This window comes from Myxine glutinosa, chromosome 5 (assembly GCF_964187855.1).
Source record: "Myxine glutinosa chromosome 5, kmMyxGlut1.1, whole genome shotgun sequence".
In the NCBI taxonomy this organism is placed as follows: Eukaryota; Metazoa; Chordata; class Myxini; order Myxiniformes; family Myxinidae; genus Myxine; species Myxine glutinosa.
Window position 1 is genome coordinate 139,304,295 of NC_136265.1, and position 16,802 is coordinate 139,321,096.

General features: G+C 47.6%; 2 protein-coding genes across 3 annotated transcripts in view; both read right to left on the reverse strand.

Moving 5' to 3' along the window:
- Nucleotides 1-1,350: 1,350 nt before the first annotated feature.
- Nucleotides 1,351-8,532, reverse strand: LOC144892062 (uncharacterized). 2 transcript variants are annotated; one of them, XM_078777226.1, is made up of 4 exons: nucleotides 8,467-8,532; nucleotides 8,160-8,208; nucleotides 3,421-3,959; nucleotides 1,351-3,298 (listed from the first exon to the last, which is right to left on the reverse strand). In XM_078777226.1, the coding sequence occupies exon 4, from the start codon at nucleotides 3,048-3,050 to the stop codon at nucleotides 1,383-1,385; it is 1,668 nt and encodes a 555-aa protein (XP_078633352.1). In that variant the 5' UTR covers nucleotides 3,051-3,298; nucleotides 3,421-3,959; nucleotides 8,160-8,208; nucleotides 8,467-8,532; the 3' UTR covers nucleotides 1,351-1,382. The 2 variants fall into 2 exon arrangements, with proteins under 2 accessions (XP_078633352.1, XP_078633351.1); XM_078777225.1 differs by having other exon boundaries at nucleotides 1,351-3,959.
- LOC144892163 (uncharacterized) overlaps nucleotides 8,184-16,802 on the reverse strand; it is a 38,564-nt gene continuing 29,945 nt past the window's right edge. The window contains exons 7-12 of the mRNA XM_078777417.1: nucleotides 13,129-13,181; nucleotides 11,277-11,409; nucleotides 8,816-9,075; nucleotides 8,467-8,508; nucleotides 8,327-8,384; nucleotides 8,184-8,208 (exon numbers count right to left, since the gene is read on the reverse strand). Coding sequence (XP_078633543.1) covers nucleotides 8,184-8,208; nucleotides 8,327-8,384; nucleotides 8,467-8,508; nucleotides 8,816-9,075; nucleotides 11,277-11,409; nucleotides 13,129-13,181 — 571 coding nt within the window. The remainder of the gene's footprint in view (nucleotides 8,209-8,326; nucleotides 8,385-8,466; nucleotides 8,509-8,815; nucleotides 9,076-11,276; nucleotides 11,410-13,128; nucleotides 13,182-16,802) is intronic.

Genomic DNA, 16,802 nt, shown 5'->3' on the forward strand with positions numbered 1-16,802 from the left:
CCACCCTTGTGGGGTATATAGAACACAGTAGATCTTCGCTCAATTCTATAAGCAAAACTTCCCTCATGGATGTCGGGATTCCTCCAAATTTCTTAATTTAGTGTTATAAACAGCATTAGTGACTGTTTAAACAAGCAAATCATACGTGTTTGTGGTTTATAATATTGTTATAGCTTGAAGAGGCCGTTGCTCACACGAAAACGCCATGATAAGATATTTATAAACGTTGACTTGACAATTTTTATCAAGGAGGAAAAACACCTTCATGATGTGGGGTATTAATGGAATGAATATTGTTTTTTAATAACATTAATACGATGCTATTATTGTTAGTTTTGTTATTCGAAGTGGTCTTGGAAAAACGCCACGATAAAGCTAACTTAATTTGGATATACACCTCAACATGCAACCCCATTGACTGCAATGGTGGGGAAAACCTGCTCGGGGGAGAAAACCCCATGGGGGGGGGGGGGGGGGAATTAATGTGCTACAACCTTCATTGTGTAACCCTTCGTCATCCTGTCAAGTTTGGTTGAGATTGGATAAGTAACGACACGATGTTTCGGGGTCAAAAATTTATCAGACAGACAGACACCAAATGGCCTATTTTAGGATGATGAGAAATACGGGGCTCTTCATGGGCATTGACAATTGACGTCCGCCCCTCATCCCCTTTTGCACGTTTCTCCCCCGCCGACGCACGATCTCGCAACCGCCCCCCCCCCCCACCCCCACTCTTGCTCGTCGCCACAGCCCCGTCTGTGTTGTTCCACCAAAAGAACACCAATTCAGAGGGGCTTTTATTGTGCGAGCAGCAAGCACAACGCCGCTTCCGGTCCCGCCAACCTGGAAGTGACGTGTACATCCATATCCGCTTGTTGCTTGTTCTATGTTGTCGACGGTGAGGTATAGATGTTGCATACATCACACCATCATTTCGGTGAATTCATCAGTTTATTAACCCATGAGCAAAGTGCAAAGCACAGTTAATGAGTTGGTTCACCATGTCTGTCTATGATCGAGGAGCAAACTTGATTTCAATTTCATTTGATATTTTGAACACAACGACACGAATGGGAACATGAAACGGCAGATTAGCAGAAGTTTGACTCTGGAATTGGTACGGATTCTCGTCCGGAGCGCACAGGGGAGTAAGGTAATTGTGTTAGTCTGTCTGCCTGTCTGTCAGAAGAATTAAATTGAAAATCTTTCCAAACATGAAACTTCTTGTTTTAGTAATCTCATAAAAATCACAAACACCAGGCACAAATGGTGAATTAAACGTGTTAAATTGTGGTGCTGCGCACACACGACTCGATTGCCAGAGAGGTAGGCCACAACGCGTTGGTACAAACAAAGAGTCTTTATTCAGAGCTCGCACTTCAGCACTGAGCGGGCTCGAGATTAGAGCCCGCATATATGTCCCGAGGCCACGCCTTGTCCCCGGGCATGGCCGATCGGTCGAAAGGCGGGGCATGCGCTTTCGTTCCCCGCCTGGACGCTCGCGCCACCCACTGGTGCACGGAATTATTGTCCCTTGTGCCCACCACACGCGCCCCCCCAGAATTCCCACGCACCTGAAGGGTGAGTTTGCGGGGAAGCCGGATGACCCGGCCGAAACGCCCCCTGGCGATGCGTGCAGGGCTGGGGGGTAGCGGGATGGCGGGGCTGGGGGGTGCCGGGGGTCTGACCGCCAGGGGGCGGCCTCGACGCGGAGGCAGAGCTGCTTGCGGGGGGTGGTCCAGATCGAGGTGGGCCGGCTTGAGGCGGTCCACGGAGATGCGATCCGGGGCACCGCCGATGTCGATGGTGAAATATTTGTCCTTGGTCTCCAGCACGTGGAAGGGCCCGTCGTACGGGGGCCATAGCGGTGCCCGGTGGGCGTCGTGCCGGATGAAGACGTACTCCGCCGTGCAAAGCTCCGGGGCGACGTGGGAAGACGGGCAACCGTGGTGTGCCGTCGGCACCAGGGCGAACCTCCGGGCGGTCTCCTGAAGGGCGGAGCGCTGTTGCGCCGCGGACCGAGGAGCTGTGGAGTCGGGGATAAATTCGCCCGGTACCCGCAGTGGTTGCCCGAAGACCAGCTCCGCCGAGGACGCGCGCAGGTCGTCCTTGGGCGCCGTCCTGAGGCCCAGCAGGACCCAGGGGAGCCTGTCGGCCCAGCTGCCGTCGCGGAGGCTGGCCCGGAACGCGGCCTTCATCGAGAGATGAAAGCGCTCGCACAGGCCATTGGCCTCGGTGTGGTGGGCCGTGGTGCGGTGTAGTTTCACGCCGAGCCCTTGCGCCACCGTGGCCCAGAGCTCCGAGGTGAACTGGGGGCCGCGGTCGGACGAGATGTCCGAGGGGGCACCGAACCGGGCAACCCAAGTGGCGATGAAGGCTTGCGCCACTTCAGCCGCAGACGTCGCCGCCAATGGGATGGCCTCCGGCCACCGTGTGGTGCGGTCCACCATGGTGAGGAGGTGGGTGAACCCCCGCGAGGGGGGCAGAGGTCCCACCAAGTCGACGTGCACGTGGTCGAACCGATGCTCGGGCACCGCAAACGGGGCCAACGGGGCCTGGGTGTGGCAGTGGACCTTTGCGCGCTGGCACGCGAGGCACGTCCTGGCCCAGTCGCGGACGTCCTTCCTGAGCCCATGCCAGACTAACTTCGCCACGACGAGCTTCTGGGAGGCCTTCGTGCCCGGGTGGGACAGGCCGTGCATGGCGTCGAACACTGGGCGCTGCCAGCCAGCGGTCACGATGGGGCCAGGCCGGCCGAGGGAGACGTCGCACAGGAGGGCCGCGCCTGCGGCATCGAACGGCACCTCAGTGATGCGGAGGCCCGTGACGGTGGTCCGCAAGGCCTGGATGCCGGGGTCGGTGGTCTGGTCCTCCGCCATCCGGGCATAGTCGATCCCGAGGTGGACCGCGTGCGCGACGGACCGGGAAAGGCAATCCGCCACCGGGTTGTCTTTACCCGCCACGTGACGGATGTCCGTCATGTACTCGGACACGGCAGAGAGGTGACGCTGCTGCCATGCCGACCATGACTCAGCGACCTTGGCCATCGCGGACACAAGGGGCTTGTGGTCGACGAAAGCCGTGAACGGGCGGCCCTCCAGCAGATGGCGGAAGTGTCGGACCGCCAGGTGGAGCCCGAGCAGCTTGCGGTCGAAGGTGCTGTAGCGGCGTTCGTGCGGGCGAAGCTGCCGGCTAAAAAACGCCAGCGGTTGCCAAGCACCATGTCGTGAAAATCAAGCTCAGACACGACTTGACCTCTGGGTAGGTTTAATATCATTTAGATCTGTAGTACATCCTGTAAGAATACATGCATGCAACAGGCATTAAAATCAGAGTATTTCATGAGCTATGGTCGATTCAATATAGCAATGGTCCAACAGAGAGGACAGTCAGCGCAGCATTTAGGGGCGTACATACCATTCAAACTACAGGACTATGTCACAGTGAGTTCCGCTGGAGTGTCCGCGCGCCCCGGTTGTCCCGGGTCTTATAGACGCCCCTTCTGTAGCGAGCACACCCTGGGTTCACCTTGGTATAATTTCACTACACACCACGCACCCACTGCTCGTGCACCACGTAGTCCGACATGTCGGTGGTGAGGGCGATCGGCGCATCGGGCGCCGGGTGCACCAGCATGGTAGCGTTGGCCAGGGCCAGCTTTGCGCCCGCAAACGCCGCGGCCATCGGCTCCGACCAGGCGATGTCACCTTTGCCCGGCTTGCCCCGGAGGGCCTCGTGCAGGGGGCAGAGGAGCTGGGCGACGTGGGGCACGAAGCGGTGGTAAAAATTTACCATGCCCAGGAACTCCTGGAGCCCCTTGATCGTGCGTGGTCGCGGGAAATCCCTGACCGCCTCCACCTTGGGCGGTAAAGGGACGGCCCCGTGCTTGGAACGCCTGAGCCGCATTCTTCAACCCGAAAGGCATTCGCAGGAACTCGAAGAGGCCGAAAGGGGTGCTGATGGAAGAAGAAGAAACATGATCAGAAGAAGAAGCCTTGTCGTGACACTGAGCATACCTTGAAAGTACAACAAACAACAGCAGGCATTTTAAGGCCATTTTCCCTGCTAGAGCAGGGGTTAGCCTTGCGGGCCTTATGACAATCTTCTCCATTTTGCCCACCTTTTACCAAGTCTTTCTCGGTGTTCCCCATCCTCTACTTCCTTCCACATTCATTTCCGTCACTCCTCTCAACCAGTCACTTTCATCCTCCCTCAACACATGACCAAACCATCTCAAACTGTTTCTCTTCACAGCATCCATCACAGGCTCTATTCCCATCATCTTTCGCAATTCATAATTTGTCTTCCTCTCTCTCAACGATACTCCCCACATCCACTGAACCATTCACCTTTCCAGCCTTCGTTGCTGCTCTACGTTCATTACCCATGTCTCGCTCCCATAAATCATAACGCTTCTCACACATGCAGCATACACCTTTCTCTTCAGCTTCAACAATTCTCCCCTCCTCGTCAGCACGCCACTCAGTTCCCAAAACTTCTTCCATACACATCTCACTCTCGCAACCGTCGCCGAGTCTGATCCACCTTCTCCGTTCAGCATGTCTCATAGGTAGCAAAATGTTTTCACACCTTCCACCTTCATGCGGTCTCCAAGATCCAACTCAACATTTCCTCCATCTGCAGCTCCCTCTGTGCCAACCTCACACTTGAATGGAGCTGCCACACTAATGACCTTCTCAGACCACTACATTTTAGATGAACCCACTCAGCGCACATTGTACATTGAATGGAGTTCACTCCGACACCCTTCCTGGACACAGCACATGGCCACTTCCCAGTTCGTTCCACCTCACCACATGCTTTACCACTTGCCATCACCTTCGTCTTTCCGATATTCACCTCAAGACCTTTCGCCTCCATACATTCCTTCCACTTGTTCATCTTCTCCTTCAGTCCATCCATACTCTCCACAATCAACACCAGATCATCTGCAAACAACAACTCCCACGGTAAACCCTCCTTTACGTTCCGAGCCAGCACCTCCATCACAGCTACAAATAGTAGTGGACTTTGTACCGACCCCTGATGCACTCCCACCTTCACCTCAAACTCACCACTGTTCACGTCCTTCGTCCTTACAGCTGTGTGCGCTCTTTTGCACATTGCCATCACTACTCTGATCAACCATTCCTCCACTCCTAACTTCCTCAATGCCCATGTCACTACTTCACGTGGAGCCCGATCAAATGCTTTCTCCAGATCAACAAACCCAAGAAACAACTTCTTCCTCTTATCCATGTACTTCTCCTGCAACTGCCTCACAATAAAAAGCGCGTCTGTCGTTCCTCTTCTTGGCATAAATCCAAACTGCATTTCGTCAATCTTCACTTTCTTCCTTATCCTCCTCTCCAAGACCCTTTCCAATACCTTCATTCCATGCTCCAATAACTTTATCGCTCGATACGAGCCACAGTCCATAGGGCCACCTTTCCCATTGTATGTAGGGACGAGGGTACTCAGTTCCCAATCCACTGGAATGCGGCCTTCTTTTACCACCAGATTGCAGATCTCTGTCATTCTCTTCACACCCCAAATTCCCGCTGCCTTCAACATATCTCCCACAATTCCCGTCGGCCCTCCCGCTTTACGTCTCTTCATTGCTTTTATCACTTCCTCAATTTCATTCGCGGGTTATCTTCTCTGCCGGTCCTAAAACTGGGTTACTGTCTATGTTGCCATCCCATTCATTCTCTGCATTCAACAGTATTTCCATATATCTCTTCCATCTTCCTTTAATTCCATCTGGGTCCACAACGATTTGTCCCACTTCATCCTTCAAGCAGCTCAACTCCATCACATCACACCTCTCTTTCGCTATCTGCTTTGCAATGCTGAATACCGCTCTCTGACCCTCTTCCAAATCCAAGCGTTCTCCGAACATTTTCCTACATGCCTCCTGCAACATTGCTGTCTCTTTCTTTGCTGCCTTCTTGGCTGCCTTACAACTTTCATGCTCTGCCTTTTCTGCCCCCATACCCTTCGCCTTCTGCCACTCCTTGAACTTCTTCCTCTTCTCATCAATCTTCTTTCCAACTTCATCATCCCACCACAATGTTTCCGAGTCCCTCAGTGGTCCTTTTGTCCATCCACATACATCACCAACGGCTCCCAACAGACTATCTTTCATTGACATCCAACCACTTTCAAGCTCAATCACATCATCCTCGATCATACTCAGCCTCTCTTTTAATGCCTCCCTCACTGTCACCTCTTTCAACCTCCACACCTTCGTTCTTGGTTGGTACTTCACCCGCCGAGCTCTCCTCGCACCTTTCACCCTTATGTCGCAGACAACCATGTGGTATTATGAAACATCCTCCTCCCCCGGGATCACCTTTTGTCCCGGAGGTGCCCCCTATCTCGCCTTCGCACCATCAGGTAGTCAACGGTTGTCGTCGACCCACTTGACGTGTCTGTAACAAGCTTATTATCCTCTTTCTGGAACTGAGTATTACAAATCAACAAATCAGCTCCATCAGCAAACTCCAAAATCCTTTCACCTTCTCCATTTCTCACACCATATCTGTAACCCCCATGAACTCCCTCAAAACCGTCCATACTCCTTCCCACATGTCCATTTATGTCTCCTCCTACCACAACAACTTCCTTATCTTTCACGTTTTCCATCAGCTTCTCTATCGCACACCAGAACGTCTCCTTCTCTTCATCACTCCGACCAACCTGCGGAGCATATCCCGAGATGACGTTCACCAAGAGCTTTCCAGTCATCATTTTCACCATCATCAACCTTTCACTCACTCTAGTCACACTCACCACACTCTACAAACTCCTCAGAAAACAGGACATCAACACCATTCACACCTTCTGGGCACCCATGCCACACAAACTTGTATTTCTGTCCCTGCCTGCCCTTCACCATTGTCACACCACTTCCCTTCCATCTCGCCTCCTGCACACAACATATGTCCACACTTCTTCTGACCAATACTTCCAACACTTCTCCTGATCTCCCTGTCATTGTCCCTACATTTCATGTCCCAAACCTCAGAAACCGATCTCCACGTCGGGCATCAGACGTTTCGTCGTCATAAATGGAGTGATTTCCACCCTTGCTTCGATCGGGTTCCCCACCTTGAGTTTTGACGAGAGGGAGTGGGGTCCCCCACGGGGTACTTCGGGCTGTACCCTGCCCATATGTAGTTGTAATTGTCATGTTTCTCTTTTTGAGGCAATGTTTTTGTGGCCGGATGCTCTTCCTGACGCCAACCCTTTTAGTCGCCTCTTAGGACACGCAGGCATACGGTGTACCTATTCTAAACCGGGGTACACACCGGGTGCCAAGAAATACACAGCACAACAATTTTACCTGCACGAGTGTGCATCTTCCAGTTTGAAGATTGGAAAATCGAAACAGAGAGCTTCTCGTCACCAAATTTGTCATCCGAGTCCTCAGTAACCATAGGCAGGTCCAAAGCACAAGAAAAAAAGAACAGGACTTGGACTCGGACAGCTTGGACTCAGACTGAGATTCGGAATTCAGACCGACTACAACACTGAAGGTGGTGGGAGGAATCATCCTGGATAGGTTGCGATGACAACGCAGGATATGATAACGTGCAAGGGATATTTTTTATTTAAGAAGGAGCAATCCAAAAGGGGGCTGACACGATGGCCTGGAGCTATGGATGTACGCAGACTCACCTCGTGGCCGTCTCGCCCAGTTGGAAACTCGGCCCAGCTATAAACTATGATCCCGGTGTTTCACAGGCAGGGTGGTTCAATAATTGTGCCGTCCCACGGAGGGAGGTTAAACTAGCATCCCATCTACCACCCTCTTGAGATGTGGATGAGTGTCCACCCCCCTGAGCTAATACTTGGTGGAAACACCTTTAACAGCAATTACAGCTGTGAGGCTATTTACATGTGAATAAATATTTTGCATATGGAGTTCATAGAAGTGATCAGTGAATTTGCTTATTGGAGTGATCATCTTCTGTGGAATTCTATAAGATCTCAGCATCTTCCACAGGCTTGCTCTATGAACACGATCAAATTCCTTCTTGAAGTCAATGAAGTTGAGAGAAAGGTGTATTCCATTCTTAGCATATATATCATTATACTTTTGATGAAATAACATTCAAGCTTCATTAAGTTTGAGTGAAATCCACACTTACTAATGTTTGGGTGATTTAGTGCGTTCAATGTCGAAGCTTCACGCCAGAGCTGCAAAAAAAATGAAAAAAGAAGGAGAAAAGAGAAAGAGAAAATCATGCAAATTCCTTCTACAAGCTGGATAAAAGTTAAGTCACATCATCACAATAACCACAAGATTGTAACTCACACACAGAGACGCACAGCCTCAGGGGCCAAGAGACAAAGCTGTATCACAGACAAAACTTCTGCCAGGACAGTTCAGGGGTTTAACTGTGTTCTTACTTCAGCAGTTAAAACACCACCATCTCCACATAAACACAAACTTACTTCCATTGAATATTTCAAAGATCTTGCCTTCTTCAAAGCAACCTGAAAGAGGGGACAAGAGATCATATTATAAAATCTCAGCTACAATGCAGGAAAATGAGTAGAACAAATGATGTTGGTGTGTCGTGATGTACAATTATTATTTCTGTTTATACTGAAGTGAACGTTGGAGCTAAATGAGAGAAAGGAACAACTTCACACAGACGGGAAATAAAAAGGGGAAGAGGTAAACGATTACATCAACACACCACAAGTGAATCTAGTCGAGTGGTAGAAATTGGAAGAAGAACAAAACATTGAGGTGCAAAAGAAAAAGCATTGTTCATCTCATCAGAAAGAGAGAACACACATTCAGATGCAGGAGAATTTCCTGATCCCTCAGCTTTCATCCTTCCTTCTTCCATGTGTCTCTCGGTCATGTCCCAACACACTGCCATCTGTGTTCTATCTCGCTCTCCCATGTGCTGTTCCCTCTCGCAAAAAGTGAAATGAAGACAGAGTACATATACCACAAGCTCGTACCACTTTTGCTGAGTTGACTTTCTTTGCTTTGTAAACAAATCCAGTTCTTCCTTCTCCAATTTTGTAGATAACCTCCCACATCCTGAACTGAAAACAAAAGCAAAAACAGAGCTTCACAACAATGCTTCTGAAATAAAACAGAAATAACAAAGCAATGTTTAAATGATTATTTCACATCAACTCGATAATTATCATCATCAATCATCATCATATTCATGTTCCATAGCCTCGTCAGAGGAGATGCTTGGCCACAATGCTGGTAATGTCACCACTCCGGCTCAGGAAGCTCGGGTACAAATTTGAAATGTGCTTCGGGTGCCAGCGATAGTTTGCCTCCTCTTTGTGAAGGACACCATGGGATCTTTAATGTCCACCAACTAATTCCGGCATAAGGACGAAAAGTTTTACGTCCATCCGAGGGACGGCACTCACATTGATGAATCACATGGCCAATGAAACACCCGAATGACAGTTCATAGCTGGGTTGGGATTCAAACCCAGGATAGGCAGCTCACATCAACGACTGTAAGATATCTCATGGGAACTAAAAAGGAGGAAATAATTGGTATAATAAATTAATATAGCAATACCACCAATTATGTCGTAACGTAATTACACCACTACCAAACTTGCGTCGCCTCAACTCACACTTAGATCGCTTTATAAACCATACCTTTTATTCTCGAACGTTTTCAGAACTGCCAAGACTGATAGAAACGACATAATACATCGCAAAGTACAAAATTGGGAGATTGCAAAATCGTAGACAGAACAACTGTATGTTTGTGCATTTGAATACAGCTGTCATCTATCTATAATTCCAGTAATCTCTGTGTGTCTGTGTGTCTGTGTGTCTGTGACCGCTGTTTCTCGACAACCACGGGTCCGATATACTTTAAACTTGCCAGGTATATTGCTGGGGACCCGAGGATGTGCCTTTTCAAGGTTTGAAATTAATCGGACAAGTACTTACCGAGCTATGGCGATTTAGCCGTTCGCCGTTCGCTTTGGCGTTGCGAATGGACCAAACCATTCATGTAAATAGAGGGGGGGGGGGGGGGTTCTGTGGTCGTTCGCTTTGGCTTTGCGAATGGACCAAACCATTCATGTAAATAGAGGGGGGGGTTCTGTGGTCGTTCGCTTTGGCTTTGCGAATGGACCAAACCATTCATGTAAATAGAGGGGGGGGGGTTCTGTGGTCGTTGCGAATGGACCAAACCATTCACATCGAATCATCGAATCACATCGAATGGACCAAACCGTTCGCTTTGGACCAAACCATTGCATGTAAATAGAGGGGGGGGTTCTGTGGTCGTTCGCTTTGGCTTTGCGAATGGACCAAACCATTCATGTAAATAGAGGGGGGGGTTCTGTGGTCGTTGCGAATGGACCAAACCATTCACATCGAATCACATCGAATGGACCAAACCGTTCGCTTTGGACCAAACCATTGCATGTAAATAGAGGGGGGGGTTCTGTGGTCGTTGCGAATGGACCAAACCATTCATGTAAATAGAGGGGGGGGGGGGTTCTGTGGTCGTTACTGCCACGTGGTTTCAAAGTTTTTTTTTGTTGTTGTTGTTTGCACGCATGTTTTTTTGCACCCACGTACGGGCACGCCCTAGGATATTTACACACACACACCCCTACACAAATTTTTTTTTTTTTTTTTTTTGGCAAGGAACGGGCACCCACGTACGGGCACGTCCTAGCTTATATATAGTACGGGCATGCCCTAGTTAATCAAAATAAGAGGAATATCACCGGTAAAAAGTGAAATACAATACGGGAAGTGGCGACGTCAGGAACGCGTCCCACGCTTGTCTTGTTAATGCTAATGTCAACTAGAACGACATTCTTCGACGTCATGACATCGACTGATGCCTCCACACACATTATTGCAACATAATACATACTTGTACCAAGTTTGATTTAAATTTATTCTGCTGCTCTCAAGTATCACATTTTTACCTAACATGACCTTTGACCTCACCAAAATCACAAAATCACCTCACTTCTCACATTTGATGCCAAAATATAATCAGTTCATCTTTGCATCATAATGTACACTTATACCAAGTTTAGGCAAAATCCCATCACTGATTCACACGTCAGAACAGTGACAGATTCTTTTTTACCTGACATGCCCTCTGCCCTTTGGACATTCCGTGGAGGCATAAAAAATTGTTTTGATTCAGGACGTTTTGATAATCATCACACTTTTCAGAACGCATCCCCGATGCAAAGCGAACTATTACTGCAAAAAGGTAATCGAATGGCTTGCTTACCACGACCTGCCCCACATCGTACTCTTCATCCACAACACTGTGAGTACTGTAATCACTGCAAGGACTCTCATCATTGCAAGTACTGTAATCACTGCAAGGATCTCATCATCTTCACCATGATGGAGAGAAGATCCTGGAAAGAAGAGGCAAAATTAACATAAAACATATATTGTGACAGAAAAAGATCAATGGACAGAATATCACGTGTTCAGACGTGTGTGCACTGTGCAAATTAGACATCAATTTCACAAATTAGTCTTCGTCTTCTTCTTTGCTAGCCAGGTGTTCACATGCCATATCCTCTTGTAAGAGGTCAAGGGCTGAGAACATGCAGAATTGGCCCAAGTCTTTCAGGAACTGGTTGGCTTGGCCTGACATGATTGTAGTTGGTAAAGTCAGGAATTTGTAGTTTGCTCAGGGTGCCGGCGTTAACTTGAGAACTCTTCATGAAAGACACCAAGAGATGTTTAATGTCTCCAAACTAATGCTACCAGACAGAATACCCAGCACAAGATCCATCTGAGGTACCACACATTTGTGACCAAACACACGACCTGTGAAGCACCATTTGATTTTATGAAACGGATGGAATCACCAGGAAGTACATTGATCAGGATATGCTTTCCACAGTTGGAAGTGAGGGGAAGCTGACATTTCTGGCATTAACTCTTCGTCGGACCAAAAAATCGAAATATAGTCCAACACAGGGCCTTACGAGCAAGACTAGCTCTTTATTCGACAGTGCATGGATAGGATGAGAAGTAAATCGGACCGGACAGATCAGAGGTAAATTCGCTTCGTCTGTACAGCCATGTTGGACACAGTACAACATATAAATGGGAAGGGGGGGGGGGGGATTCTCTTCAGGAAAAGAATAAACGAATAATGGTGGAGAAAAAACACACACAGATGCATCTGAAACAGTGTTGGACAACAACGAAGAAGGAAAATTTAGGTTTGTAGATGGATATTGAAGGGATATATATTTTAGAACCAGACAAAGTAGTCTTCTTCCACATTCATATTTAGCACAAGACTGTGGAGTAGCAAGCATCATTGGCTGAGAAGGAGAATATACAGCTGATGCCCTCTGCTGGTCATGGCAGGAATTTGGAATTTGTAAATGGTGCCAGAGATATTTCGCCTACACTTCACGAAGGACACCATGTGATCTTTAACACTCACCACCTAATGTTGGCAGATGGGACACCCAGTTTAACCACCATCTCACGTCATCCATCCATCCTGACCATGATCTCTATGAACCGCATTAACCCTTCCCAACCTGAACCTATTACTTGCTTCTTTCCTCCAACTCATTTATCATGTCGTTTTACATTTTCATTGAAATTGATTTGCTCTCTCACCATCATCTGGTACCATCTGCGATCCAGAGGTTGCCTCTTCCGGATCACCATTCAAAAGTTGATTCTGCATTTTTAACTTCCTCATCTATTCTTGTCTGTTCATTTTAATGCTTGCCTTCCTCCTCTTCCATCAATATTACCAATCAGTATTTTTTTGTATTGGTTGAGGTGATGCTCAGCTCAGCTTGGCCAACTATTACACATCAGATGCCTCTGCACTACAGTTACACCTGTGACCGAGTGAAGCTGTTGAAACACCACCATGGCGTTACTGGAAGATCAAAACAAAAAGTTTGGAGCACGTATGGGAAAGATTACTGTGATGAGAGTAAAGTTGTTTGTGTCACTGTCATGAGGAACAAGCAGCCACCACCGACAAATTGAAGAACAAACAAAACAACAAGAAACATTTTCAGGTCTCTCTTCTTGTACTTGCAAATGAGATAATAATTTATTTTGTGAAAATATTAACTCTCAAAACTCACCAGTTAGCGTCTCTTCCTCAACAGATACATCTGATAATTTAGACTCAGCATTCCTGCAGAAAATAAAGATTTTGTGAAGCTGTCGTGAAATAAATGTCATAAATAAGAAACAATGTAACAATAAAAATGCAGTGGGGAAGGTGATAATCAGACTGCATCAGTTCATTGTGTTTTCTACATTCAGACAGCAAACCATACCCTGCACTGTGCTGCCCCACCAAGTATCTTCAAACACAGTTGACAATGAAGCCAAGAAATGTCACATGGGTGAAGATAACCAAAGTGTATGTTTTTTTTAACCACACTTTTTTCTTTACCCTTTCATGTCCCAAACTCCCACACTCACCTCTGAGCTGTCCAGCCTGGGATATAATCCCGGCTCAGCAATATACTGTCATCTTACTATAATTCACCAATTGTCCGTCCATCCGTCCGTCCGTCCATTCAAAGGTACCGCAAAAACGGCTCATCCGATCGCAACGATATTTTGGGTGGGTATTCCTGAGACACCTGGGAGTAAAATAGGCTGTATTGTTTTTCCAAGTTTTCCAATTTTCCAGTTTTTCCAAACACGATGGAATAATATTTACCGATATGAACAGTGATGTGGCTTTTGTTGAAATTCTACAAATACTATTTATTCTACGTACCAGGAGAGAGTAGTCTGACTCCTGACAAACTCTTCCTATATAAAAGTGCGGCTCCGAAGTAACACAGCAGCGTGTGCAAAGCGACTGAGAAATAGGTGCAGTGGCCGCTTCCGTGTTACAGACTCGGCGCGCACTCTTCACACATAAACGTGCGACTGAGGAAGACGTGCAGTGGCCGCTTCCGTTTTGCAGTATTCAATCTTTTTTCAAAATGGACACCATGTCCTGTTTAGATTTTGATGATTTGCATGTGATATGATTTAATGGATGTTTAAATGAATCGTTTAAAATAAAAAAAAGCATTCAATTTCTGATATTTTGCCTTTTCATTTGGGCTTCCCAATTGAAGCCCCGCCCATAGGGCGGGTACCGTTGCTCATCCTGGTAATTCACAGACAGCGTGATTCATCAATGTGTGTGCCAATCTTCGGATGTCCGTTAAACCTGCCTGCAAATGACGTTTTCCACAGGCACGTGCAGTATACTATAGAAGATTCATCTGCACCTCAAAGAGGCAAGTGCTTTCATGGAGAGTCGAAACAACCCAACATTTCATCAAAATTCCTATTTCAAATTCAGTACTCACTTCCAGCAATCCTCCACATTAGCAATCACTGACTTTGAAAGTGCAGATTGGATGCATGAGGGAAGTGCTGTGCATGCAGTGCATCTAAACTTTCAGAAGTTTAAACAAAGAACTAACTGAATGAGTGATAGGAACCGAAGAGTGGCTGTGAATGGGAAGGTGTCTGCCTGGAAGGATGCAAGTAATGGCGTACCTGAGGGATCAGCACAAGGACCGTCATCATTAGTGACTAAACTGACACTAATCACTGGCTTTACTAGTGGGGAGGGTGACTGTGACACCCTGCCAGGACTAAAAAGAACACCTGACAAAGGGTGGATGAGCTCCCTTCAGGAGCCAACGCCCTTCCAGTAAGGAGATGGGGTCTCTTGAAAGACACCCATTGGGGGTAGGAAAATTAATTTTTCCATTGGCCGAGACACTCCCTCCCTTCTGCACAGTGGTCCTGTGAAGAGGTTTCCGTATTTCAGGATGAGGTGAAGGTTTTGCCAGTTTTTTCTCTTCTTTCTCCTTGTAGCTCTTTTCATGTTGTGGCTTTCAGCCTTGTTTTGGGAAAATAGTTTTTAAAATAAATATTCTTCAAAAACGAAAAAAAATACTCAAAGTTTGCATGTTGCCTAAGGGTACCCCAAGTGTGGTTTCTTTCTGGGTAGCATATCTGTGGGAGTGGGTTCAGGATGGGGAGGACACCCCAATTTTTTCTCTGAAAATGTGTATCGTATAGTCCCACCTGGTGGTATCGGTATCCGGTATGACAAACAATCTTCTTCTTGCATGAAGAAAGTTTAAACAACTTGATAATGCGCATTCTAGTATGTTGCAACCTGAGTGAGAATCATTCAAAGTGTTTGATTGTTCATTTTAAGTGCAGGTTCAAACTAAAGCATCCAACACAGCTTCACAGCAAAATGGAAGTGATTTTTGCTGGCAACGTATACAGTACAAGCAGCAAGGTTGCCTGACGAAGGTGCAGACATCCAAGCAGATAAAAGATGACACGAAATACGGCAGTGTTAGCTCCAATTTCCTTAAAGGAATACCATTTCTATTGTGGCGATCAGAAGGGATATTTTTCTGAAGGGATATTTTCTCTTACTTACAAGGTATGCCATCCGTAAAGAATCGTTTACCGTGGGAGTTGTTGCATGCAGATAATCTGGTGTTGATTGCGGAGAGTATGGATGGATTGAAGGAAAAGATGAACAAGTGGAAGGAATGTATGGAGGCGAAAGGTCTTGAGGTGAATATCGGAAAGATGAAGGTGATGGCAAGTGGTAAAGCATGTGGTGAGGTGGAAAGAACTGGGAAGTGGCAATGTGCTGTGTCCAGGAAGGGTGTCGGAGTGAACTCCATTCAATGTACAATGTGCGCTGAGTGGGTTCATCGAAAATGTAGTGGTCTGAGAAGGTCATTAGTGTGGCAGCTCCATTCAAGTGTGGGGGTTGGCACAGAGGGAGCTGCAGATGGAGGAAATGTTGAGTTGGATCTTGGAGACCGCATGAAGGTGGAAGGTGTGAAAACATTTTGCTACCTATGAGACATGCTGAATGGAGAAGGTGGATCAGACTCGGCGACAGTTGCGAGAGTGAGTTGTGCATGGAAGACGTTTCGGGAACTGAGTTGCGTGCTGACGAGGAGGGGAGTATTGTTGAAGCTGAAGAGAAAGGTGTATGCTGCATGTGTGAGAAGCGTTATGATTTATGGGAGCGAGACATGGGTAATGAACGTAGAGCAGCAACGAAGGCTGGAAAGGTGAATGGTTCGGTGGATGTGGGGAGTATCGTTGAGAGAGAGGAAGACAAATTATGAATTGCGAAAGATGATGGGAATAGAGCCTGTGATGGATGCTGTGAAGAGAAACAGGTTGATATGGTTTGGTCATGTGTTGAGGGAGTGGAAAGTGACTGGTTGAGAAGATTGACGGAAATGAATGTGGAAGTAAGTAGAGGATGGGGAAGACCGAGAAAGACTTGGCAAAAGGTGGGCAAAATGGAGAAGATTGTCATGGGCCCCGCAAGGCCAAAGCCAGTCGCTGTCTGGGCATCCTCCGTCGTGCGAAGTCCTTCCTTGGCACACCTGAGCTCCTCAACACATACAAGGTTTTCATCCGCAGCTCACTGGAGTACTGCTCTCCCCTCTGGGCTGGTGCTCCTGCCTCACAGCTAGCTCGTCTTCACGCTGTTGAAACCAAAGCGTTCAGAATCATTGGAATCTCCCGCGATGAGCCTATCTCTGAGGGCCTTTCACTTACTCACCGCAGGCAGGTTGGTGGTCTTTCCGTCTTCTACCGACTCCTCTCCGGCCTTGCTCCCCCAGCTCTCTCTGGGCTCTGTCCCCCAAATATTCCTACAGGTCGCACAAGATCTGCCTGCAACCCTCTTATGGTTAAACTGCCAAAATCAAGACTCTCTGCTCACTTTCACTCCTTCATTCCTCTT